This window comes from Marmota flaviventris, chromosome X (assembly GCF_047511675.1).
Source record: "Marmota flaviventris isolate mMarFla1 chromosome X, mMarFla1.hap1, whole genome shotgun sequence".
NCBI lineage: Eukaryota > Metazoa > Chordata > Mammalia > Rodentia > Sciuridae > Marmota > Marmota flaviventris.
Genome location: NC_092518.1, coordinates 116,283,138 through 116,310,823, shown reverse-complemented (window position 1 = coordinate 116,310,823; position 27,686 = coordinate 116,283,138). Strand labels below are relative to the sequence as shown.

Below are 27,686 nucleotides of genomic sequence, written 5' to 3'. Positions count from 1 at the left end.
GGTAAGATGAGATATACTCTGTATTCATACTATTATATGAAACAGAAAGATTAGAAGTAAAGATGTAAAAATGTTAATACTAGTGTTGGCTGCATTTTAATTCTATTCTGTATTTTTTGTCTCCTTGATTTTTCTTTCTATATATTCCTTTGCTCTTGATATGTGATTTTTAAACCGGGAGGAAAATGTTTTTTAACATGAAAACAAAAGTAGAAAATCTGTTTCCTAGTGCAGAAGCGTCATAAGTTGGAGGTAGCTGATGGAGGCGTGAGGCACCTGATTCTAGGCCAGAGGCCACCCTGGAAGAACATGTGACAGGAACACACTTGTAACCCACAAATTCTGGGGCTTTCCACTCTCTAGTGTTCTATCTTTCCAGGTGAGAGGAAATACTCAACTAAACTCTTAACTTTTCTCTCAGGATTTGAATATGCAAATATTGTATTTAATATAACAAAAATTCTGTATAAAGATGATTTGGGTTCCTGCTTAGAGGCTCACTCTGTCCAACACGTTTATTCTTTTTTTCCCCTGATTTTAAGTAACATGGTTATAAAAGAAGATTAAACAGTGCAGAAAGGAAAAAAGTAGAAAGTAAGAGTCCTCCAGACTGGAGGCTGCTGCTACTTTCTGTCATGCCCACCATTGAATAATTTCATAATTTTATCCATTTCTTCTAAGAGGGACACTTCCATTTTAGTTTCTCAGATATTGGGATACCTATTACAATTAGTGGTGTGGTGTGGTAGATTATCTGCCCTGTCACCCACATATCCCCTTCTAGAAAGATCTTTTTTCCATGGTGGCTGAGAATGTTGCCAGAAAATGGCCCTCTGTGAGTGGCCAACTTTCTTCAGAATCACCTCTATTGAAAAAAAGCCACTTCAGCAGAAGAGATACCCCAGTCAACACAGGATTATAATATGTCAAAATACATTCTACTGTCATGTATATTTAAAATGAATTTAAAAAGAACTTAAAAAAGAAGCAATGCACTCAAAACAATGTAGAGCTATGCTGAAGGCATGTCATCCTAACATCTGGACTTCGCTGAAGGGATGGGGGAAGTTTTTGGTGCAAATGCTTTGCAGCTCAACCCCTACACGTGCCTCATCAACCCTAATTCCTTCTGCCCTCTCAAAAGGATCAATTTCAAAAGCACTTTTTTGGTACCAGTGATTGAACCCAGGGGCATTCAACCACTAAGCCACATCTCTAGCACTTTTTATTCCTATTTTTTTAAAAATTGCTGAGTCCACCTTTAAACTCACAATCCTCATGCCTCAGCCTCTCAAGCCACCAATGTGCCCAGCTCCAAGGGTACTTTCTTTTTCTTTTTTAATTTTTTTTAGTTGTTGATGGACACAATACTTTGATTTTTTTATTCATTTTTTATGTGGTACTGAGAATTGAACCCAGTGCCTCACACATGCTAGGTGAGCACTCTGCCACTGAGCCATATCCCCAGCCCTCCAAGAGCACTTTCTAATAAACTTCCGGCATCCTCACCTTCTCAGTGTTTCCTGCCCAGAGGACCCAACCTGCAACATATCCCAAATTAACCGGCAGCATTTTTCATTTTTTTATTGGTACATAAAATAATGAGGGGCTGGGGATATGGCTCAATCGGTAGCGCGCTCGCCTGGCATGCGTGCGGCCCGGGTTCAATCCTCAGCACCACATACAAACAAAGATGTTGTGTCCGCCGAAAACTAAAAAATAAATATAAAAATTCTCTCTCCTCTCTCTCTCTCTTAAAAAAAAATTAAAATAAAATAAAATAATGATATACCATGTGACTGATATTATCTTAGATTTGATGAAACATGGAGATATTTAAACTAAATATGTGAGTTTGTTAAAACTAAATTTCCCCCATGATCCTCATTTTTACCTTAACAAGCACAAAGCTTCACATTCTTGGCACTTGAGAGTAGACGTTATATCTGGCTGCTTCCCCAGCACCAATTTCTCACTTCTTCCTTCCTCATTGAATCCTGATTTTGTTCCATGTATTCCAGGGGAAATAGGCTCTAATCTTAGCTCCAGCAGTGGGCTGGACTGGGCAAAGGGCAGTCCAGCCCCAGTTGCCAGTGATAGCTTAAGAAATGGGCATGTGAGCCCATTCTGTCCAGTGAGACTGCAGAAGAGAGTTTCACCACTTACAATAGAGTTGACAGAACTGGGCATGGCAGTGCATCCCTGAAATCATAGCTGCCTTAGAGTCTAAAGCAGGAGGATCACAAGTTTGAGGCCAGTGCCAGCCTCAGCAACTCAGCAAGATTCTGTCTTAAAATTAAATAAAATAAAAAGGCTGGAAGTGTAGCTCAGTGATAGAGCACCTACCTAGCATGCACAAAGCCATGGGTTTCATCCCCGGCACTGCAAAAAATAAATAAAACAGTTGACACAGAAAGCCTTTCTAGAGGAAACCTTACACAGATTACTACTAGTTGTTCTCATCTAACCACAAGAAGGACCACCCTTTGTTATTTCCTTTTTGCAGAGGTGGGCCTTTGTGCATGCTGTGCAAGCACTCTACCACTGAGCTGCACTCCCAGCCCAGGACCAGCCTTTAAAAGAAGAGGGCACTCTGGACAGCAGAGCCACAGGATGGCAAGCACATGGGTCCCTGACATCATATTGAAGCAGTGGATCAAACTGATCAGGGCTGAGCTACCTCTGGACATCCTGCTTATGTAGCCAATAAACTCCTCTATTGTCCAAGCCAGTTTGAGCTAGGTGACCTGACTGGAAAATCTGTAACATCCTAACTGGCAGAAAGATCCTTACAATAACCCCAATATACCCATCTAGCTTTCTCCCTTATCACTACATCTCTGTTACAACCAAATGAGGCTACTCACCATTTACCCCATTGCCCTGTGATTTTTTTACACCTATCTGTTGGCCCAAGTAGACCTGCTGGCTGAAAGCTTTCCCTTGCCTGCCTTCCTGTCAACCTTTCCTAAAGTCTCCCTTGGAATGTTGTTTCTTCCTGGATGCTCCAGTCTTCCCCTTCCTGTTCCCAGCAAGCACTAGCCGTGCCTTTCTCTTCCAGGCCTGAACCTCAGCTTTGTCTTACATTAGAGTCACTTGTACACTTGACCCCAAGCCCCTTGAGGGCAGGGACAGTGTGTACTCATCTTAAGCCTGAGACAACCAGCACAGAGCCTGAGACACAAAATTATCTACCAAATTTAGTCACTCCTTTAGCCCATGTCACCCTAGACAATTAGACAATCACTTTCTATTCATAGAAATGTGACCCCACATTTTGAAAATGGAGCCAGAGACTGACTGAAGGCTACATCTCCCCCCAAGTTCTAACCAAAGATCTGTTGGTCCCTTGTGGACCTTTTGTAACCACACAGAACACCTGAATAGCTAAAACAAGGTTCCCACAGTTATCAGAATGCTTGCAGAGAGGTGACTTCAGAAGTGCTGAGCTTCAGGAACACCCAGATTGAGGAGGGCTTTGACAATTTTAAGAAAGAGGGGGGGGGGCTGTGTAGGTCAGTGGTACAGTGCATGTAGCATGCACAAAGCCCTAAACTCAATTCTCAGCAACAAAAAAAAGAAATAAGAAGAAGGAAGGAAGGAAAGGAAGGAGTGAAAGAAAGAGAAAGAAAGAAAAAGAAGGAAGGAGGGAAGGAAAGAAGGAAAAAGAAAGGAGAGGTGAACAACATGGTGGTTTACACACTGACCCTAGCATCAGAAAGATCTTAGATGGAGTACTGGTTGTGTACCAAATACATCTGTTCTCTGGGACTCAGCTTCTTTATCTAAACAATGGGGGTAATAACAGTACCTTTCTCATGGGCTTGATGTGAACCCTGAATGAAGCAATACATACAAAGTGCCTATAGGAAATACTTGGTCAAACTATAACTGCCATTCAAAATGAGCCTAGCACTGTGGTGTATGCCTGCAATCCTAGTGGCTCAGAAGGCTGAGAAAGAAGGACTGCAATTTTGATAGCCTCAGCAATTAGTGAAACCTTGTCAAAAAATAAAAAGGTCTGGGGATATGGCTCAGTGGTTAAGTGTCCCTGAGTTAAATACCCAGTATCAAAACAAAACAAAGAACCCCCCAAAAACCAATAACAAAAACAAAACAAGGAGAATGAAGCCCATAAAATGGATGGAAAAAAGACTGGAAAGCAGGGGTAGTGAGGAGAGGATGGGAAGGATAAGGAGGGAACAAAACTCCTCTGGGTAGAACTTTCTGTATACCTCTTATTTATTATGCTTCACTGTAATAATGAATGAAAACTAGGATATGGAGAATGGAGGCCTAATTGAAATACAAATGCTAACAAACCAAACTGTACCATAGTACCATAGCCACTTTAAAAGGGATAAAGAAGAAAACAACAATGATTTTGAAAAACAATGTGTTTGATTGGATGCTGAAAGCTTAGGACCAAAAGATCTGTATATAATGAATTCTGGCTAAGAAATCTGTTACAGATAAATGTAACTACTTTATAATACTAGAGTTAAACAATAAGGGACAAGTGCACATAATTAGAGCCACTTTTTCCACTGTTGAAGAAAGAAATTCTTCAAGAAGAAATAAGGAAAAAGGGAAGGCTAGAATGAAACTGTTGGTGTGAATTAGAGTGGATGTCAGTATGAACTCATTTGTATGTTAATGTTTATGATAAACAGGCACAGAAACAGAGATGCATATATGCATGGCTTGGTATGCATGCTTTTATTTCCTAGCTTTATCCCCTGGGAGGACCTAGAAGCAATGACAACCCAATAGCAATGAGCACACTCAGTGCCCAGATCCTGGGTTCTAATACCATTCCCCAAGATTCAGGACAAGAAGTTCCAGGCAGAAGAATCCACATGAAAAATAACTGAACCTTTGATTTCTGCATTCTCAAATATTATATAATTAAAGAAAAGAAAAAAATTTAGGAAAGGAAGTTCTACTGAAAACTACCAAATTTGAAAGTCACTTTAGCCCTGAATCATAATAAGAAAGTCCATTAGGAAGTATGTCCTTATTGTACAAAGAGAAAACTTGAAACTTAATTTGACAGTTTATCAATAATGTTTGAAGTTACAAATAATAATGAAAAAACATTAAAATGTCATTATTTTAGCTGAATGCAGTAGTGCATACCTGTAATTCCGGTAACTTGGGAAGCTGAGGCAGAAGGATGGCAAGTTCAAGACCAGCCTTGGCAATTTAGCAAGACCCTGTCTCAAAATAAAAAATGAAAAAAGAACTGGGGATGTAGCTCAGTGGTAGAGTGCTTATCTAGCATGCTTGAGGCCCTGGGTTCAATTTTCAGCACACTAAATGAGTAAATAAGGGCAAGAAATGTAGCCCAGTGGTAGAATACCTGTGGGTTCAATCCACAGTACCACAAGAAAAAAAAAAAAACTATTATTTTTTAAAGTAGTTTGAAGGGTCTATAAAATTCACACTTTAAAATGGTAAAGAGTGGGCTGGGGATGTGGCTCAAGTGGTAGGGCGCTGGCCTGGCATGCGTGCGGCACGGGTTCGATCCTCAGCACCACATACAAACAAAGATGTTGTGTCCGCTGAAAACTAAAAAATAAATGTTGAAATTCTGACTCTCTCTCTCTCTGTCTCTCTCTCTCTGTCTCTATCTTTAAAAAAAAGAAATCATCAAAGGCCTTTAAAAAATAAAAAATAAAATGGTAAAGAGTGCGACCACTCTGGAAAGCAGTCCTCTGAAAACTTTGAAAGAACCACCATTTCACCAGTCATCCCACTCCTCAGTCTAAACCCAAAGGACTTAAAATCAGCATACTACAGGGTCATAGCCACATCAATGTTTATAGCAGCTCAATTCACAATAGCTAAACTATGGAACTAACCTAGATGCCCTTCAGTACATGAATGGATAAATAAAATATGGCATATACACACAATGGAATATTACTGAGTCATAAAAGAATGACTTTATGACTTTTGCCAATAAAAGGACGGATCTAGAGACTTGTTCTAAGTGAAATAAGCCAATCCCCAAAACTCGGTCAAATGTTCTCTTGGATTTGCAGATGCTAACATACAACAAAGGGGGGAAAATAGAAGTCCAGTGGATTAGACAAAGGGGAATGAAGGGAAGGAAGAAAAATAGGAATAAGAAAGACAGTGAAAACAGATTTTAAAAAAGGTAAAGAGTACACACAATCATTCATGCTAAAAAGTCTTTTTTTTTTTTTTTTGTCTAAAGTTGCCCACAGGATTATAAAATAAGTCAGAAAAAAAAAAAAAAACAACCTGAAAAGCACATTGGAGAAACTCTGCAATAAGTCTTTGAAATGTTGTCTAGTGCCAAAGGAAGGCAATTTACATTCTTAAAGATCAGCTGTGACCTCAAAAAGCTGTGTTTAATATAAGTCATTCGGAATTATTACCTCCAATGAGCCTAGTGCTTTCCTCGATGTATCAGTGTATGACTTTCTACACAAGAGTTGCACATTACAGGTTAAGTAGAACTGAACTAAGAGGGCAGATTCTGGAATAAAATTGTCTCAATTCAAATTCCTCATCTGCCACTTATGAACTGTATGATCTGGGAAAATTTTGCAACCTTCTGGACCTGCTTTTCTTAATCTATAAAGATGGGACAATTGAAAAAACTAAAACAAAACTTCTTTATCAGAGTTCTCGAGGATTCAAGTGTTTAGTACAAGCCAGGCATGGTGATACAAACCTGTAATCCTACTGATATTGAAAACTTTCATCTATGCAGGTAGTTTTCAAACTTTCAAGTGTACAAGAATCAGTTGGGGGCTGGGGATTTAGTTCAGTTGGTACAGTGCTTGCCTCACATGCACAAGGCCCTGGGTTCAAGGTTCAATCCCCAGCACCACACACACACAAGTATCAGTTGGGTTGGGGGTGTGGCATACATCTATAATCCCAGTGACTTGGGAGGCTGAGTCAAGAGAGTCACAAGTTCCAAGGCCAGCCTCAGTAATTTGGCAAGGCCCTCAGCAATGCAGTGAGACTCTGTGTGAAAATTTTAAAAATATTAAAAGGGCTGGGGATGTAGTTCAGTGGAAAAGCCCCAGAATTCAACCTTCCGTACCTGCCCTCTCAAAAAAAAAAAAAAAATTACATCTGTAGTAGATCTTTTTATCATTATTCCATAAACAATGCAATCTAACAACTGGTTGTGTGGCATTTCTGTTGAGCTAGAACTAGGCATTATAAGTAATCTGGAGATGATTAAAGTGCATAGGAGAATATACCATGGATGTCTGCACATAGGCCTCGTAGATAAGGTCAAGTACAGCCTGGCTTGTCTTGGAGCAATGCCCCATGATCTTCACCGAAACATGATAACATGAACAATCTTGTGAGCAGCTGCCCCAAGGCCATTTGTCACCCACCTCCCTGTCTTGTGGGGGCTGTCATGAGGCAGTTTCTCATCTGTTTCCCAGGCTCTTAAGGTATGGAACTTTTGACCTTGCCTTTCCACATAGGGTACAGCTGCAGGCCATAAAATGATTAAGCTGGAGTCTAGAGCTGACTCCCCCATGACAGAGTAACCCACCACTCTCGTGGTCCTCTGGGACTAGAGATATGGGGAATTGACACCTTGCTTTTCTTGGTCATGCTAAGTAGTAAACCATCTGTATGTACTTGGGCTTGTTTCTTTCCCAACTGAATCTATGGCAGAATGGCAAGTCCAACTGAGGAGCTATAGATGTTGCTAAAGACCACTTGACGGTACTAAAAACTATTAGGAAAATTAAAGAGGCAATTAATGGAGAGAAACTTTGAGGCTGTTAGAGAGGGAGGTCTGGACAGGGTTCACCAAGGTGACATAACTGTGAGCCAGCCATGTTGATGGGGGGCAGAGAGGAGATTGGAAGGAGCAGTTACAGAGGCCCAAGACAAGGGGGAGATTGGCAAGTTTAAGGCACTGAAAGGATGGCAGTGTGGTTGAAGTGAACAGGAGAAGGATAATTAGTTGAGGATTATAGAGAAGCAAGCAGGGGCTAATTAACACATGGGTCTGCAGGCCATATTTGTTTTTCAGTTAGTAGTTTTCTTAGGTGTTAAGCAAATGATGTGATCTCATTTATATTTTCAAAAGATTATGCTCCTCCCAAAGAAAAAAAAAGTTATTAAAAATTAAAGATCACGACCACTGCAGGGCAGTCTGAATAGTGAGGAAGAGTGAAAGGGGGACCAGTTGAGAGTGCTCTGGCTAAAGCTGTGCAGTGAAAGAAAGGTAAGAGGAGGGATTACAGAGCCTGCTCAGCAGGCCTGTGGGGCAGTGATGTGACCAGGGTGAGAGGCAGGAAAGAGCAGATTCTCCATCAGTGAAAGGACTTTGTAGTTGGGCATGGTGGCACACACACCTGTAATCTCAGTGATTTGGGAATCTGAGGAAGGAGGATTACAAGTTCAAGGCCAGCCTGGGAAACTTTGCAAGACCCTATCTCAAAACAAAACAAAAAGGACTGAGGATGTGGTTGAGATAACGTGCCTCTGGGTTTCATCACCAGGACTAGAAAACAAAAAAGACTTTCCTTGCAAAATGGGGAGCTATGAGAGCAATTCTAGCCAAAGAGTGATTCAAGTTTGACCATTTTTAAAAATTTTTTAATATTTATTTTTTAGTTTTTGATGGACACAACATCTTTGTTTGTATGTGGTGCTGAGGATCAAACCCGGGCCACACGCATGCCAGGCGAGCGTGCTACCGCTTGAGCCACATCCCCAGCCCTTGACCATTTTTTTTTGAGATGGACACTTGCTGTGCTATCCATGCTATCCTTGAGCTCCTGGGTTCAAGGGATCCTACTGCTGGAGATCAGGACAGAGGCCACTATAACAATCCAGGTAAGAAACTATGGCCAATTTTTCATGGCAGCTTCGCTTCACTAAATCTCTTCTCTCCACTGATTTGGTCATTAAACATGTGAGATGGTCTCGACCTTCTCTGGGAAATGTGCTGTAAATAAATTAATGTGCATAAAGCACTTAGCATAACATGTGACATATATTAAACATATTAAATAATTATCACTGGTATTACTAATATTTCTGAAGCCCCTGCTTTCAGAAGAGCTCTTAGAGGTTCTTATGCCTTTAAAAATGCAAATAAAATCTGCTTAAAACCCCAGGGCCTTCACATTGTGGAATGCAGAAAAGTCATACTCTGCCATAGCCTTCAAGGTCACCCATGGTCAGGGTCTGGACTTCCTCTCTGGTCACAGGTTCTACCACTCTCCTGTCAAGTACCTCAGATGGCTTGTCACTATCTCAGCTTCTTTTGCTTGGCTATTCCTACTGCAAGGAACTCTTTTCTCCTAGCTTTTCCCTATAGCTGGTTTCTTCTCTAATCCCTTTCAGCCCAACCATGACCTTACCTAATCACTCTGTTTAAGGAAAGATGCCACTCTTCAGGACTCAGCACATTGTTTTTATAATTTCTTTACAGCCTGTCACTATTTGAAATGCTTTTGTTTACTATTCCTTTCACCATCCAGACTTAATCTCCACAAAACCAGAAACTTGCTTGTCTTCTCTAGTACTTGGAACACAAAGGGGGCTGTGTGTTTCTAGAATCTCAGATGCAGGGAAGGACATCAGTTGATTGACTTTCCAAGCTAATGTAGAGCAGTAGGTCAGGTTATCACAAATCATTTATACCTGGATTAAAAAGGAACCCACCAGTATGTACTACAGGTCGTCTTCTCTCTTTTGTTTTCTTTCTTTTTCAGTACTGGAGACTGAACCCAGGCATGTTTACCACTGAGCTACATTTCTACCTTGATGCAGGGTCTCACTAAGTTGCTGAGGCTGGCCTTGAACTTGAGATCCTTCTGAGTCTCCCAAATACCTGGAATTATGGGTGTGCACCACCCATGCCTTCCTACAGGAATGATTCTAAGCATTCAAAATAAAGGAATGCACAAAGGGTGCAACACACACAAATTTTCCAGATAACTAAGCATTAACACTTTTTTAGATGGTAATATTCCTAAAATGTACAGTTTTCTATCTCCCTAAATAGACTTAAATGGAATTTCATTTTCCTTTATTTATGAATACAGGGTAGTAATGAAAGGGAAGCCCTGAGGGATTACTAAGGTGTGATATTTTGAAAGGGTTTATTTTATTTTATTTTGGTACTGAGGATTGAACCCAGGGGTGCTCAACCACTGAGCCACATCCCCAAAACTTTTTTTTATATTGTTTTAGAGACAGGGTCTCACTGAGCTGCTAAGTGCCTCCCTTAGTTGCTGAGGCTGGCTTTGAATTTGCAACTCCTCTTGTCTCAGCCTCCTGAGCCACTGGGATTACAGGCATGCGCCACCGTGCCTGACTCTAAGGTGTGATATTTATGACCATTTGCTCCTATATTAAATGGCCCTGGGAAAATAATTTTTTCTAATTTTACTTTTTCTTTCCTCTGGACTATCAACCTGAAAATGACTCTGGCTCTTTTCAGCATGACCTTTCCCCTAATTTATAAATTTGATCTGTTCAAAGTTGATTAAAGAAGCTGGGCATGATAGAGCATACCTGTAATTCTAGCAACAGAAACTGAGGCAGGAGGATTGCAAGTTGGAGGCCAGACTGGGCAACTATCAAGATAATCTTGAAATAAAATCAGCTGAGGATGGAACTCAATGGTAGAGCTCCCCTGAGTATCCGTAGTACTGCAAAAAAGGTTAAAAAATAAATTATTAAAATTGTATTCCTAAAATTCATGTTAAGAAAAGGTCTGAGGTGGACATGTGATGCATGCCTATAATCCCAGTAGTTCAGGATGCTGAGACAGGAGGATCACAAATTCAAAGCCAGCCTCAGCAATTCAGCAAAGCCCTAAGCAACTCAGTGAGATCCTGTCTCAAAACAAAAAATAAAAAGGGCTGGAGAGGTTGCTCAGTGGTGGAGTGCCCCTGGGTTTAATTCTGGTATGAAGAAAAGAAAAAAAGAAAAGGAGGTCTGAGGAATGGTGTTTTGATAAAAAGGGACTTCGTAACGGTTTGGTAAAAAAGATGCTTTTCTTCCTGGCAGTTACATGCATTTCGGGTTGGGTTGGATTGGGTCACCAGTTAATCATTACACTTAACTACAAACTAGAGTTTGAATCAGAAGGGGAAAGTTTAGCTTCTTCATGATATTGACCCAAGAATCAGGCAAAATGAAGTTTAAATCTTGGTGTTGCCACTTGCTAGCCATGTACCTAACATCCTGGAACACTCATTTGATTTCCAGCAGTGATCAATGCTGATGAAGCATTTGCTATGTGAGGCCACTGTCCTGTTTTACCTGTACTGTAGCAACTAATTAATGATCAGGTATTCACTGTAGCAGGTAATTAATCCTTTGCTATTCAATCATTCAATAATCCATGAGCTTCTACTAGTCGAAAAGCTCTGATCAAGGCACTAAGTATACATTAATGAATAAGACATATGACAGTATCTGCTTCTCCTATGGGACTTGCATTCTAATAGGGGTGAGAGTATAGATTGTGAACAATAAATGCAAATGTAAATCATATGGCATATTATTGGGTTATACCACTCAAAACTGCCAATAGTTTTTTACCTACAAAGATGGTAATTTCATATGGTTCAACACAGTAGAAGGTAACAGTATGATCAAAAGGGGAGTAAGGAGGCTTAGCAGTGGGAGCAGGATGCACTATTAATGAGGTGACATTATTAATGAGTTGACACTATTAATGAGGTGACATTTGCAGGGGGAAGACATAAGTCAGAAGTTATTTTGTGTATTGCCATCACATTTCTTAGATTTTTTTAAAATTTTGGTACCAGAGATTGAACCCAGGAGTGCTTAACCACTAAATTACATTCCCAACCCTTTTTGTTTTGAGACAGGGTCTCACTAAGTCTTTAGGGCCTCCCTCACTAAGTTGCTGAGGCTGGCTTTGAACTTGTGGTCCTCCTGTCTCAGCCTCCTGAGTCACTGGAATTTCAAGGTGTGCACCACCATGCCTGGTTGATTCATGTTTTAACATTGACCTCAACCTTAAAGGTTATAAAGGTCAAATAAGATAATAGAATTGAAATATTTTCTCAACAAAGAAGTTCTAGGACTAGAGAAAATTGTTATTTAACATTATTTAAAGCTCCCTACTTTATTGCTGGGAATTATAGCAAATTTTGAAAGGAATAAATATAGCCAGATGGCTCACAAGGTTGCTAGTTCATACCTCATCTGCAATAGAAAAGCAAGTAACAGTTCTGGTGTAAAACTATTCCCCTGCTCCCAGAAAACAAAGGAGATTTTGTTGTTGTTGTTCTCTAGTCAATGATTATGATTAGGTATATGATTAGGTTATAACAGGACATGTCTAAAAACAATCTGTTGAGATGTGGCTGAGATCACAGTCTGAACAACTTCAGAATTCCAAGAGAAAGGCATGTTCTGTTGGCAGAGTCAAATGTGTCTGAAATTTAGTCTCTGAAGGAGGTAGGAACTCTGCTAGCTCCACCAACCCATTCCATCATAATCAATCAGTACTTGCTGTTTGGGAAAGATAACCATTAAACTAGCTACTAAAACTTAAAAAGGTGACTAATAGAAACTATACTAAGTTAATCTACAGAGAAAAGATAGGTATGTATAGGTTATCTTAAAGACAGTCCTTGAAAAATTAAAAAGTGGTACATTTTTAAATTCGTTTATTTGCATTTAAAAGGAACTGTTGACAAAGATTCACCAGAAATAATCTGAACAGGCGGGAAGATATAGTCAACACTACTGAAACAGGTTTATTCGACTGAACAAAGCCTCTTAGATGCTGTCATTGATGTGAAAACTGCTTCTTACTTTTCTAATATACATATGGTAGTATAATTAACAATATTCAATCACTTCTGTTCTTTCCTGAATATATAAAAATTAAAATACCAATTAAAAAACTAATATATCTTCTCTTTCAATGTTTCTTACAGATACAATTTCAATATTCTCATTTAATAGTGGTGTAGTTTAAGAGATTTTTTCATTCACAAGTTAAACAACAATCCATCAACTGATAGTCTCTAAGTCCATAGTGCAAATTAAAAGTTCAGGAATGCAGCAACCGACATTTCTAAAATACAAAACAGATAAAATTCATAGAAGGTTCATGCAAAGAGCTTTACTAAGCAGATGGCCACAGAACTAGAACATTTGATGATTTTACTAGTGATGTCAATGGGACTCCCGATGTTTCTGGACCCAACTTGAACTCTCATCTTAGGCTTTGTATTTTGCTTTCCCAGTTTCACTAATGACACACACATGCTATAAAATAAAAATTCAGAACTTCACATTAGAAAAGTATTCTGAAATGAAAGGCAAGAAAAGCATGCTGGGTTCTTAGTAAACAAACAAAGGTAGTACTATTGTATGTTAGGCCAGTAACTTAGGAAGAGTGTCTTTTGGAGACAAAGCAGTAGTCTGTCCCCTTAGTTTGATTTATTTTTTCATCTTAATATGTAACTGAAAAACAAAGCATGGAATTATAGGTATATTGATCTATTGATCTAGGGGCTAGGGCAAGTGGTGAAAAAAAGATGAAATAAAAAACCTGCTCATTGGGGCTGGGGTTGTGGCTCAGTGGTAAGAGCGCTCATCTCGCACACACGGGAGCCTGGGTTCGATCCTCAGCACCACGTAAAAAAATAAATGAGTGAAATAAAGGTATATATATATATAAAAACCTGCTCAAGATAGTGTCCTTGGTGCAGTCTTCCTAAATCTTTCTCAATCACGTTCATAAACAGACCCATGGGACACCTGCCTCCAGAGGTGGAGGCGGGTATATGAAGGAGAGTGAATTAAAAGACTTAAACTTGAACATTTATTTCTTATTTATAACTACATTTATCATCTGAAATAATAATGAGACAGTTATTGTATATTAAAGCTGTTCAACTATTTCAGCCAGCAAGAAGTGTCACCCTAGCCTGGCCAAGTTCCAGTTTGAAGGATGTCTGTACTTGACTACAGCTTTATGTGACTAATGGGAACCATCAGTCTGTTCAAATTACAAGGTGCTGGAAGGAGAAAACAATTCTTCTCTTTCCTAAATTTTTATGTGGGTTTTGAAAAATGAGAGTGAGGAAAAAAAAAGCATTACTTACATTCAAGTCCCTGAAGTATTCATTATAGTCAAGGGCATATCCAACAACAAATTTGTCTGGAATTTCAAATCCAACAACTAAAAAGAATCATAATTCATCATTTAGGTACAGAAAATATCACTTTCAAATTTAATGCTTGCAAATGTTCCTTGTCTAAAAATTTTCTCTAAAGCAACTCTAAGTCACTACATGTACAATTTTTTTAGGTTAAAGATAGCTAAATGTTTGATAAAAAAGTAATCCACTTACAGTCAGGTCGATATCCAACACTTCTAGAGGTTCTTTTCACCAGCAAGCTGTTAAATACAAAGTGTGACATGTGGCATATGGAAACACTATAAAAGGGCACTACAAAAGAGGACATCAATGTTCCTAAATAGTGTTTAATTTGCATTTAGCATACCATGTTAGTTTTAACATATATATAAAAAAAGACTATAAAATGGAGCTGTCCACCTGGCACCTCATAGGCAGTTCTGAGAGTTGCATCCTAACTGCTCATGTGTCCAGTGAAGGACAGCTAATCAGGAGGACAAATGTGTGGGGAATGTCAATAAGCAAAGATGAAAAGGGCTCTGGGTCCAGAGTTCTTGGAAATATAATCTCCACAATGTAAAGGGTTTAGGAGAGCCAGATGCAGTGGCACATGCCTATAATCCCAGCATATCAAGAGGCTAAGACAGAAGGATAGTGAGTTCAAAGCCAGTGTCAGCAATTTAGCAAGGCCCTAAGCAATTTAGCAAGACTCTGTTTCAAAATAAAACATAAAATGGCTGTAGACATGGCTCAGTGGTTAAGCACCCCTGGGTTCAATTCCCGGTACCCCCCACCCCCCGCAAAAAAAAATATTTGGCTTACAAAGAGGAACTTTAGGCCAAAAATAACTAGCATGCTAAAGGAACCAATTCTGGGCAGGGAGAAGACAGTGTGGTGGATTGAACCCAGGGCCTTGCTCATGCTAAGAATGCATTCTACCACTGAGCTATATACCATCAGTGTAGAAGCTAATTAATTAATTAATTAATTTTTGAGACAAGTTCTCACTTAGTTGCCCAGGCTGGTCTGGAAATCCCCATCCTCTTGCCTCAGTCTCCCAAGTAGCTGAGAGTCACACCCATCTTAGAAGTAAATTTTTTTTTGGGGGGGTGGTACTGGGGATTAAAACCAGAGGCACTTTACCATTAAGCTATGTCACTATTCCTTTTTATTTTTTATTTTGAAGTAGGGTCTCACTAAGTTGCTAAGGCTGGCTTTGAATTTATGATCCTCTTGCCTCAGCCTCCTGAGTTGCTGGGATTATAGACATGTGCCACCACACCTGGAAAAGTAAATTTTTTAAGTAATTAAAATTTTAATTGTTTGAATCTTGCTGGAAACATAACAATTTGAAGTGATTTTTTAAAAAAAAATATTTGATTACACTGCTATTATTATTAGGTATTTATAGAAATTGCTAACCTGTATATATGATTTGATACAATTTACAAAAATAAGCCATACTTGAAATGACTCAGCAAATATAAAGTTAAATGTTAATTGCTTTTCCAAATTTTTTATCTTCAGAGGAAGTTGCAAAAAAATACACAAGGGTGATCCCTAGTATCCTTGATTCAGTTTCTTCTATTGCTGACATCTTTTTTAACTACAGTAGATTATTACAACAAGGACATGGATACTGGTGAGCAAACTGACTCTGTCCAGATTTCACAGGTCTACAGGCACCATTTGTATATAATTTTAAGGCAATTTTATCACATGTGTGGATTCATGTAATTGTTACCAAAATCAAGGTAACACAAGGTTCCTTCTTGTACTCCTTAATGCCTGACAATCACTAATCTGTTCTCCATTCCTATAATTTTGTCATTTCAAGAAAGTTGTATAAGTGGAATCATAATATGCAACTTTGGTACTGGCTTTTATTGGCATAATTCTTTGGGGCTCATCTAGTTACTCTGTGTATCAATAGTTGATTTCTTTTTATTGCTGAGTATGATGGTATGGGTGCATTACAACTTTGTTTAACCATTTACCTTTCATTTTAATGATTTACCTATCACAGATGCTGCCACTATGAGCATTCATGTACAGGTTTTTAAGTGCACATAGATTTTCATTTTCCTGGGATAAATGCTCACTAGCCCCCTTAGGTTCTTATGGTACTTACATGTTTAGTTTTTAAAGAAACTGCCAAACTATTTTCCAGACTGGACATGTTAGATTATGTTCCTTATCAGGTAACTGCTTTTTACTTTCTAATTAAGGTTAAACAAATTAGTCATTCTTACCCCTGCACTGAATAAAAAGAATAAGCTTTATACTTACTCATTTTACATAAAGTAGATATGCATATAAAACTTAAACAGATACATAAAATATCTGTGATAATAAAATCTCCTGGTAGGAGAGGGATTAGAGAAAAAAGCTGAGAAACACTGATGTGGGCCACCTATGATCTAAGTATTCTTTGAGCACATAACATCTCCAGCAACGCAAAAATTCACTAACATATGCTTGTGCAAGCAATTAGAAAACCTCTAAAGATAAACTGCTGGCATATGACTCATTAGTAGGCATATTCTGATTCAGACACTCAACAGATATGTTGATCTTTCAAAACAGGTTTATAAAAACAAGTTATATCATTCAGGAAAAAAGAGATAAAAGATCACTAGCTGAACCCATCACAAAAATTACATATTGGTTAAAGATTTAAAAATGAAAAATGTAATTGTATAAGTTAAGAAAAAAAACCAAAATGGGCTGGGGATGTGGCTCAGTAGTAGAGCATTTGCCTGGTATGTGTAAGGTCCTGGGTTTCATCCTAAACACCACCAACATCACCCCCACGCTGCTGCTGCTGCAAAAAAAAAAAAAAAAAAACAACAACAAAAAAAACAAACAAGAGATGTTACTTCTAATAAAAACTTAAGTGGCTGGATTTGGTAAGAGCCTAAGGCAGGAGAATCACAAGTTTGAGGCTAGCCTTAGCAACCTAAGAAGACTCTGTCTCAAAATAAAAAATAAAGGCATTGAAATGCAGCTCAATATAGAACGTCCCTATGTTCAATCCCCAGTACCGCAAAACAAAACAACAAACTGTACAATTTAAGGTAGTAAGAGCATTAATTGTGCCAGCCCTGAGTTTGAATCTCACCTCTATAGAATACTAGCTGTATCCTTGGGCAAATCCTTACACCTCAGTCTCCTTATATATAAAGTAGAAGCAATGTTACCTCAGAGTTGTTGGAGGACGGAAACTATAAAGTAGGGATAGACAGAGAATCATAAAAGCGAAAGAAAATAGCATGGATATGGCCAAGAAGTGATGCTGGCTTAGAAAAATGAAGCAGGAACTGTAAAATTTCAATGTGGACTCCAAAACAAGATGCAGCATATATCACTCAATTTTAGAAGTTCCAGATCTCCAGGGCCCACTCCTTCCTACTACTTCCTCACTACTCTTTGGGATTCTTGGTCTCAATTTTGCAAGGAGGCCACAAAATTTCTACCTTGCTACTCAGGACAAGTTGATACAATTAGCATGTTGAAAAACCAAATGTTAATAATACAAACAGCCCTACATATCTATGGTTTCCAAAAAAAAAAAATAGGAGGGTAGATGGCAGGTTAGAGGAAGTATGCATTTCCCAGGAGTTCCTCAGCACAAGATTTAAATGGTAGGAAGATTGCTCTTTACCTAAGGAAATTCACTGAAAATCAACACTGGATAGCAAAATAATCATAGAAATACAAAAGTTGGAAACTTTGAACAAAATATAAGAACTATACATTAGAGACATGCCAGCTCACTGCAGATGGGAAGGGGAATAGAGCAGAGAGAAAATAATATAGCAAACAAAATGGGCTTGAGGAACCATGGAATAGAAAGCTAACCTTAACTAATCTAGAGATGGTGGGGAAAGATATTTTGAAAAATAATTAAAAGTCAGTTAGCGGGCTGGGGATGTGGCTCAAGCGGTAGTGCACTCGCCTGGCATGTGCGGGGCCCTGGTTCAATCCTCAACACCACATAAAAACAAGAATAAAGATATTGTGTCCACCAAAGTAAATAAATAAATAAATATTTTTTAAAAAAGTCAGTTAGCTAAGGTCCCCATAGTCCAGCTGGAATCGGTGCCGTGGCAGCATTTTTGACTGGCTGTGTGGTATCAAGTAGAGGCTGGAGATTGGGAATTCATAGAGGAAGTTGACAGCCTGACCCAGAAGACACCCACTGTGAGGGTCATATTGTATCTGGACCGGCATGACTGAAATAGGTGCAGAGATCTGTGCCTAGGACAATACAGGCTGGGGATACTGAGGAAAACTCCCCTTCTTGCTAGAACATCTGGAACATCTGGAAAGATGGCAGTCAAACAAGTCTGTATTCCAGGTCTGACCCTGGGTAAATCACAACCATGGGGATGAAATATCTGAAGCCAGTCAAGGTAAAAGTGGAAATTCTGAAGCCACTCAAGCTAGAAGTGGAAATTCTGGGAGGGCTGAGACCCAGATGGTGCAGCCGAGATAGGCATTTGCCCAGCAAGAGGTGGGTGTGAACCAAATCTCAAATACCTACCAACAGAGTTCCAAGGGTAGGTCAAGATGAATCTCTAGCTACTGGAATTTCCAATTTAGAACTCTATACCAGCCTCACTATGGGAATACACAGTTTTAAGCACTCTCCAGTCTATCCCCTATCTTCTAAGGGAATAGGATGCTGAGAGCTACTACAACCAGCTTTGGAACCTAGCAAAAACAGCTGGCAGCCTGGGGAGAAACACAAAGATGCGAGACTTCACACTGTCCTAGACCTAAGGGTTAGTCTCCAAAACTAAATTTAAATATTGCACATTAGCATAAGAAAAATATATCCATCCTCACCATAAGTTTTGACCACCTCAGTGGAAATCCTTTTCTTTTCTCAATAAGAATTCTTTTCCTATTCCCCCCTTTTCTGCTTTTTTTTTCTAATTTTAAATTTTATTTTATCCTATTTTAAAAAAAATTACTTTTCTATTCTTTTACTTTTTTCCATTCTGTGTGTTTATGTTTGTGTGTTATCACCATACATATATGTGTGTGTGTGTGTGTGTGTGTGTTATCACTACACAGATAGGTTTGAATATATATATGTATATTCATACAATTTCCTTTTTCATCCATTAATTACTTAGCCTTGATTTGACTTTGGTTGGGTAAAATTTTACATGGGTTTGTTTTAATCTTTTACTTGTTTGTTTGTATACTTGGGTTTTGTTCCTTATTAGCTCTTCTTCACTCATTTCCCCCATTAATAAATTTTCCCGATCCCCTTTCCTCTCTTTAGTTTATTACTTTTAGTTAGTTTTTTACTTCTCCATCTTTATAGCCATCATCTGCTACCTACCTTCTACTTCTCCTCTGCTCATTTTTAAATATTTCAAACATTTCTCTAAATTTCCTACCATATTTTCTTTTCACTAAAAGAACTGCAATTCCATTATCTGATAGAATTATGTAGTTTATAATTTCTGCCTTATTCCTGTTGTTGTTATTATTAACACAATGTATGACATAGGAGACACCTGTTGGTTAATATCTGACCTAATTCATGGCTGTTCATTGTTGGTGTAAATGTTAAATGCTGACTCTACCATTTCTCAACAGATGGTAATTAGTGTTACAGATCTCAAAGTAGACACTGGACATTTATTTTAAAGCTATACATCATTTGTTAACATTATTGCTAGTCCTTGGTCCCCCTTGCTCTGAGAGTTGAAAAGTGATTGGGATACTTCATGCCCACAGAGTAGAGATCCTGTTGATGAGCAACACTTACAACTCAGCCAATAACAGCAAACCTCACTCTGTAGACAAGCTAGCCCCACTCAAGCCTCAACAATACTTCAACATATAGAATAGGGGAAAGAAAAATCCTAAACCAACAATCAGATCCCAAATACAATAGAAGGGGATCTCATTCCTACTCCTGGACATCTACTCATACAGAAAAAATAAAAAGAGAGAGAGAAGTCTCTAGACCAAAAAAAGAGATAACAACCAAAGGACACACATATAAGAGAAATAGTAATCCAACACACCCGATGTGCAACTCCAAGACCTGTGAAAATATGAGGAAATAGGCAACCCCCCCCACAAATTCACAGTCCCCCCAAAAATGAACCCACTGAAAGAGAAGTGGATGAAACTGCAGAGAAAGTTGAAAAAATATTAATTGTTAAAATGTTCAATGAACTAAAAGATCTAAGGAATGAATTAAGAGAGCAAATACAGGAGATGAAAAATCATTTTGAGGGCTGGGGTTGTGGCTCAGTGGTACAGTGTTTGCCTAGCATGCATGAGGTACCGGGTTCGATCCTCAGCACCACATAAAAATAAAGATATCGTGTCCACCTAAAACTAAAAAAATATATTTAAAAAAATCATTTTAATAAAGAAACAGAGATACTGAGAAGAAACCAATCAGAACTTCTGGAAATTAAAGACATAATGAAATCAATTTAAAAATTCACTTGATAATATCACTAACACTATAGGTTGCATAGAACTTCAAGCCTCAAAAACTGAACTTCAGATCTAAAAGAGTGTATGAACTTGAATACTTCATATTCAATAAAGAAAAAAAAAAGATCATATGACTCTGGGACAACACCAAGAGATTAACCTGAATCACTGGGACAGAAGAGAACATGGCTAAAGGCATTAAGAACCTCTTCAAGGGGCTGGGGTTGTGGCTCAATGGTAGAGTGCTCGCCTAGTAGGCATAAGGCACTGGGTTCGATCCTCAGCACCACATAAATATAAAATAAAGATATCGTGTCAACCTAAAACTAAAAAAAATAAAAAAGAACCTCTTCAATGAGATAGTAGCAGAAAAATTCCCCCACCTTAGAAATAAGACATCCATATACAAGAGACATATAGGACCACAATATATAAGATCCAAAAAGACATATATATCATCAAAATGCCTAACATAGAAAAAAAGGACATATTAAAAGCTGTAAAAAAAGAATCAAGTCACATTCAGAGGCAAACCAACAAGGCTCACTTCTAACTTGTCAACTCAGACCCTAAAATCAAGGAGGGCATGGAATGAGATATTCCTAGCTCTAAAAGAAAACAATTGCCAGCTAATATTGCTATATCCAGAAAAGCTCTTTCAGATTGATGCAGAAATTAAAAAATTCCATAATAAGGATAAACTAAAAGAATTCATAACCTCTAAGCCAGCACTATAAAGAAAACTTAATGATATAGGACCCACAGAGGAACCCAAAAACAATCCACAAAGCTCCCAAATAGTTGTTCTTCTAGTGTTATTCATCTAACTAAATGAAAATCAAAACAATAAAATGCTTATAGCAAACTAATCAAAATGCCAAGAAGTAATGATTATTTAACCATAATAACACAGAATGTAAATGGTCTCAAGTTCCCAATTAAAAGACACAGATTGGCAGAATGGATTAAAAAACAAGACCCAACTATATGCCATTTCAAGAGATTCATCTCATAGGCAAAGGAATTCATAGGCTGAAAATTATTTATGCCCCAAATGTCAATGCATCTAATTACATAAAAAAAAATGCTTCTTGACATTAAATCCCAGATAGACACCAATACAATAATACTGGGTGATTTCAACACATCCCTATCACCAATAAACAGATCATCCAAACATAAAATCAATAAAGATATGTCTGAAAAAAATAATACTATAAATCAAATCTTTTCTAGCCACATTTCTGACAGGGAATTAAAATCCAGAATATATAAAGAACTCAAAAAAACATGATGTCAAAAAACCCAAATAACCCAATTAATAAATGGGCAAAAAATAAACAAAAATAAAAACTAAACAAATTTCTCAGAAGAAAAAAAACCACAAATGGGCAACAAATACATGAAAAAATGTTCAACATCTCTGCAGTCAGGGAAGCGAAAATCAAAATTAAAGATATTTCATCTCACCCCAGTCAGAATGGCAATCATCAAGGATATAATTAATAAATGCTGGCAAGGATGTAGAGGGAAAGGTATGCTCATACATTGTTGGTGTGACTGCAAATTAATACAACCACTGTGGAAACAGTATAGAGATTCCTCAAAAAACTAGGAATGGAATGATTCTATGACCCAGCTATTCCACTCCTTAGTATTTATCCAAAAGAGCTAAAATCAGCATACCATAGTGACACAGCCTGCAATGTTTACAGCAGTGCAACTTGCAATAACTAAAAATGGAAACAGCCCATGTGCCTGTCAATAAATGAATGGATTAAGAATATGTGGTCTATATACACAATGGAGTTTTACTCATAAAGAAGAATGAAATTCTTTGCTTCATAAAGAAGAATGAAATTATGACATCTGTCAGTAAATGCATTGTTAGAGTCTGTAAACAAGCCAAAATAACACCTGGCATTTTGCCAGGGGAATGTTAGAGTTCGTAAACAAGTCTGGATGGTGCCTGGCAAAATGCCAGAGGGAGTGGTTTGAGAAGTAACAAAAGTGAGCCATTAAGGGTGGAGATTCCTGATTGGTTGACTGCTGTATCTAGTTTATGTTAATTAGATAAGCTGTGTGGAATGTATAAATACCTCTGTTGTCCTGCAATAAACGGGTCCCACTCCTGCTGTATCAACGTACACAAGTTATTCGTCACCCTTCGTCACCCCCCCCCCCCCCCCCGTTATTTTGCTGCAGCCAGCTGGACTGCGGCAATGCATGGAACTGAAGAATGTCATGCTAAGTGAAATACGCCAGACTCAGAAAATCAAGGATTGAATGTTCTCAGTCATATGCGGAAGCTAGAGCAAAATAAGTGGGGTGTGTGTGTGTGTGTTGAATATTATAAAGACAGAGGGAAGATTAACAGAGTAGGAGATTGAGGGGGAGAGAGGAAAGATGAGAAAGGTGAGAAAATGCAGAATGAATTTGACAAAATTACACTATCTGCATGTATAAATATAATAGTGAATTCCACCTTTAAGTATATTTATAAAGCACCAATTAAAAAAAAAAAATATATATATATATGGAAGGTACACCAATAGAGTAGAAAGGGAACGGGGAGAGGGTGGAGGGGAGGGAAAGGGGGTGCACCAGAGACTGAAATGGAGTAAATTAAATTCCACGCATGTATGATTATGTCAAAATGAGCCCAACTATTATGTACAATTATAATGCAACAAAAGCAAAAAAATTGAAAAAATTGCATCTGTATTAAATATACGGATTTAACCCATCAATATCCCCTATACAATGCAGCGAAACAACTATTTATGTAGTATTTACTTTGTATTTGGTATTACAAATAACCTAGAAATGCTTTATTATTTTTATTTTTTCCATTTTTCATTCATGCATTATAATTGTCCACAATGGGATTGTTGTTACATGTTTGTACATGCACACAATATAATCTTGCCAATATCACTCCCCAGCACTTCCCTCACATCCCTGACCGTGCACCCAGCCCTTTCCTCTATTAATCTCCCTTTGATTTTTATAAGACCCACACCTACTTTTCCATTTTCTTCTTTAGCTTCCACATATGAGAAAATATACTACCCTTGACTTTCTGAGTTTGACTTATTTCGCCAAACATAATGATCTCTAGTTCCATCCATTTTCCTACAAATAAAAATTTCATTTTTCTTTATGGCTGAATAAAACTCCATTGTGTGTGTGTGTGTGTGTGTGTGTGTATCACATTTTCTTTATCCATTCATCCATTGATGGGAACCTAGGCTGGTTCCATAACTTGGCTATTGTGAATTGTACTGCAATAAACATGGGTACACAGTTATCCTCTATGGCATGCTGACTTTAATTCTTTAGGATAAATAGTAAAGAGTGGCAGAGCAGAGTCATATGGTAGTTCCATGCCTAGTCTTTTTTTTTTTGGGGGGGGGGGGTACCAGGGATTGAACCCAAAGGCACTTAACCACTAAGCCACATCCCCAGCCCTATTTTGTGTTTTATTTAGAGACAGGGTCTCATCGAGTTGCTTACAGCCTTGCTAAGTTGCTGAGGCTGGATTTGAACTCATGATCCCCCTGTCTCAGCCTCCTGAGCTGCTGGCCATGCCTAGTCTTTTGAGGAACCTCCATACTGATTTTCATAGTGGTTGCAACCAACAGTGTAAATGTGTTCCTTTTTCTCCACATCCTCTCTAGCATTTATTATTTGTATTCTTGATGACTGTCATTCGGACTGATGTGCAATGAAATCTCAGTGTTGTTTTGATTTATAGTTTCCTAATTGCTAATGATGTTGAACATTTTTTCATATATTTTCAATTCATTTTCCCATTTATTAATTACATTATTTGGTTTTTTGGTATAAAGTTTTGGGTTTTGTTTTGTTTTGGTACTAAGGATTGAATGCAGGGGTGCTTAACCACTGAGCAATATCCCTAGCCCTTTTAATTTTTTTTTTTTTAATTTGAGACAGGGTCTCACAACGTTGCTGAGGCTGGCTTTGAGCTTGTGATCCTTCTGTCTCAGCTTCCCTAGTCGCTGGGATTATAGATGTCCATTACTGTACCTGGCTGGTGTAAAGTTTTTTGCATTCTTTATGTATTCTAGATATTAATCTTTTATCAGAAGAGTATCTATCAAAGATTTTCTCCCATTCTTCAGATTCTTTCTTCACATTCCTAACTGTTTCCTTTGCTGTGCAGAAATTTTTAAATTTGATGCAATCCAATTTATTAGCTCTTGGCAGTATTTCCTGAGCCTCAGGAGTCCTATTGAGAATGTCATTCCCTATGCCTATATGCTGGAGTGTTAACCTTGTTTTCTTCTAAGAGTTACATAGTTTCTAGTTTAATTCCTAGATCTTTGATCCATTTTGAGATGATTTTTGTGCAGGGTGAGAATTAAGGGTCTAGCTTCATTCTATATGGATAACCAGTTTTCCTAGCACCATTTCTTAAAAAGGATGTCTTTTTTCCCAATGTATGTTTTTGGCACCTTTGTTAAGGATCACATGACTAAATAATGTGGGTTTGTCTCTGTGTCTTCTATTTTCTAACACTGGTCTATGAGTCTGCTTTTAATGCCAATACCATGATGTTTTTGTTTTATAATTCTGTAGTATAATTTGATGTCAGGCATTGTGATGTCTTCAGCACTGCTTTTTTGGGCTTACAATTGCTTTGGCTATTCTGAGTCTTTTATTCTTCTAAATGAATTTTAAGTCTGTTTTTTTTCTAGTTCTGTGAAGAATGACATTGGAATTTTGATTGGGATTGCACTGAATCTGTACATTGCTTTTGGCAGTATGGTCATTTTAACAATATTAATTCTGCCTACCCATGGACATGAAGGGTCTTTCCATAGAGATGCTTTAAAGTATACGGAAGGATGTGCATAGGTACCATGCATATACTATGCCATTTTATATAAGGGACTTATGTGGACTTTGTTATTGGAGGTCCTGGATTTAATCCCTATGAATACTGAGGGATAACTGTATTAGGCAAGAAGGTAACCATAATGAAGGGCTTTATTAACACAAAACAAAACTATTTAAAAAGGCTATTTTCTGAGTCTCATTTGGGATTATGTTACATTTTGAAGAGAAAATGACAGCTGAGAACATTTACCCTGACAAAGAAGTAATCAATCCTCCAAATGAAGAAAAAATACTTATCAAAATGTCATACATACCTTGCAACCTTAACCATCTTTGGATTATACTGCTTGACCAAGGACAGCAAAGTTTGCATTGTTTTGCCAGTGTCAATTATATCCTTTTAAACAAAGAAAAGATATTTAAATGGCAAATAAGACCAGGATAGTTTAAAATTTAAAGTCACTGTTCAAACACCAAATACCAGAACCTTAATGTTCTGGTACTTCCCCATAGTATAATGCCATCTTTTCTTGTTTTAAAATTATTTATTTATTTATTTATATATGACAGAGGAATGCATCACAATTCATATTACACATATAGAGCACAAATTTTTCATATCTCCGGTTGTATACAAAGTATGTTGACACCAATTCATATCTTCATACATGTACTTTGGATAATGATCCCTATCACATTCCACCATCATTTCTAACCCCATGCCCCTTCCATTCCCCTCCAACCCCTCTACTCTACCTAGAGTTCGTCTATTCCTCCCATGTTCCCCTCTCCCTATCCCACTATGAATCAGCCTCCTTATATCAGAGAAAACATTTTCTTCAGTGCAATAAGTCTCACCAAAATTTACACACTAGGATAATCTAGAAACTGTGAATCATATGGCCTTCAGAAAGTAGTGGAATATCATTCCCCAATATTGGATTCTCTAGGCATGATAAAGAGATCAGTGACAGCAAATATAATATATACACATATGCTTCATTAGAAAGTTATGATGCTGTCATTCTTTATAAAAGACATTATAAATTTTTCTTCATAAATTCAAGATAGGAATTTTTTCCCCAATTTTCTGATACAGTTAGTTCCACTTTGAGAAACATTGTATGTACCATCTTTAAAGGTATTCAAATTAATAAGGTTTTACTATACAGAATGACTTTGTGTTAAAGTGAATTTTAGGTATTTATCACAACTAGAAGATTTTTTTTTGTTCTCTCTGATATTAAGGATGCTAACACACAATAAATGGAGAGGGAAGAATAAAAGTTCATTGGATTAGACAAAGGGGAATGAAGGGAAGGGAAGAAGGATGGGAATAGGAAAGACAGAATGAATTGGACCTATCGTTCTTATGTTCATATATGAATATACCACCACTGACACTCCACATTACGTACAAGCACAAGAATGGGATCCTAATTAGAATAAGTTATACTTCATGTGTGTATAATATGTCAAAATACACTATACTGTCATATATGTCTAAAAAAAAACAAAAAAAGTAGAACATTTTTGCTGGGAGTAGTGGCATACACCTGTAATACCAGTGACTTGGGAGGTAAGGCAGGAGGATTGCAAGTTTGAGGCCAGCCTCAGCAACGTAGCAAGGCCCAAAGCAACTTAGTGAGACCCTATCTCAAAATAAAAATAAAAAGGGCTGGGGATGTAGCTCAGAAAAGAAAAATGGTCCCTCAGTTCTACAATTAAAAGAAACTAAATTCTGTCAACAACCTAAATGAACTTGGAAGAGCATGAGCCACAGGTGAGACAGATACCTTGATTCAACCTGATGAGACACTGAGCAGAGGACCCAGATAATCTGTACTTGGGAAGTATATGAATATATGCACGAGAATATTTATCAACATTTCCAGTTATCATACCTCTGGAAATGAAGGGAAAGTGAAGAAATGGGACTTCAGGTGTATTACGTATAATTTCTTTTATAAATCTTTTGTGGTACATGCATGGGTTTTGAACATACACTTTTCTGAGTTCAAAATATTTCATAATTAAAAGCAAAAGGGCCCAATGCAATGAGGAGGGAAAAAGTGTCAAAGAAGGATTTGTGGAGGTAATTTTTGAGCTGGGTTTTAAGGATTTAAAGATGGCATAAGAAGGAAGAGAATAAATAAAAATTTTAAGGGAAGAAGAAAAATCTGAGGTGTA

General features: G+C 37.8%; 1 protein-coding gene across 2 annotated transcripts in view; it reads right to left on the bottom strand.

Annotated features, from left to right (window-relative positions):
- Nucleotides 1-12,657: 12,657 nt before the first annotated feature.
- Hprt1 (hypoxanthine phosphoribosyltransferase 1) overlaps nucleotides 12,658-27,686 on the bottom strand; it is a 40,870-nt gene continuing 25,841 nt past the window's right edge. For both annotated transcript variants that reach the window (XM_071606297.1, XM_027946998.2), the window contains 4 exons: nucleotides 25,811-25,893; nucleotides 14,373-14,419; nucleotides 14,124-14,200; nucleotides 12,658-13,281 (listed from right to left, as the gene is read on the bottom strand). In XM_071606297.1, coding sequence (XP_071462398.1) covers nucleotides 13,234-13,281; nucleotides 14,124-14,200; nucleotides 14,373-14,419; nucleotides 25,811-25,893 — 255 coding nt within the window. In that variant the 3' untranslated portion in view covers nucleotides 12,658-13,233. The remainder of the gene's footprint in view (nucleotides 13,282-14,123; nucleotides 14,201-14,372; nucleotides 14,420-25,810; nucleotides 25,894-27,686) is intronic.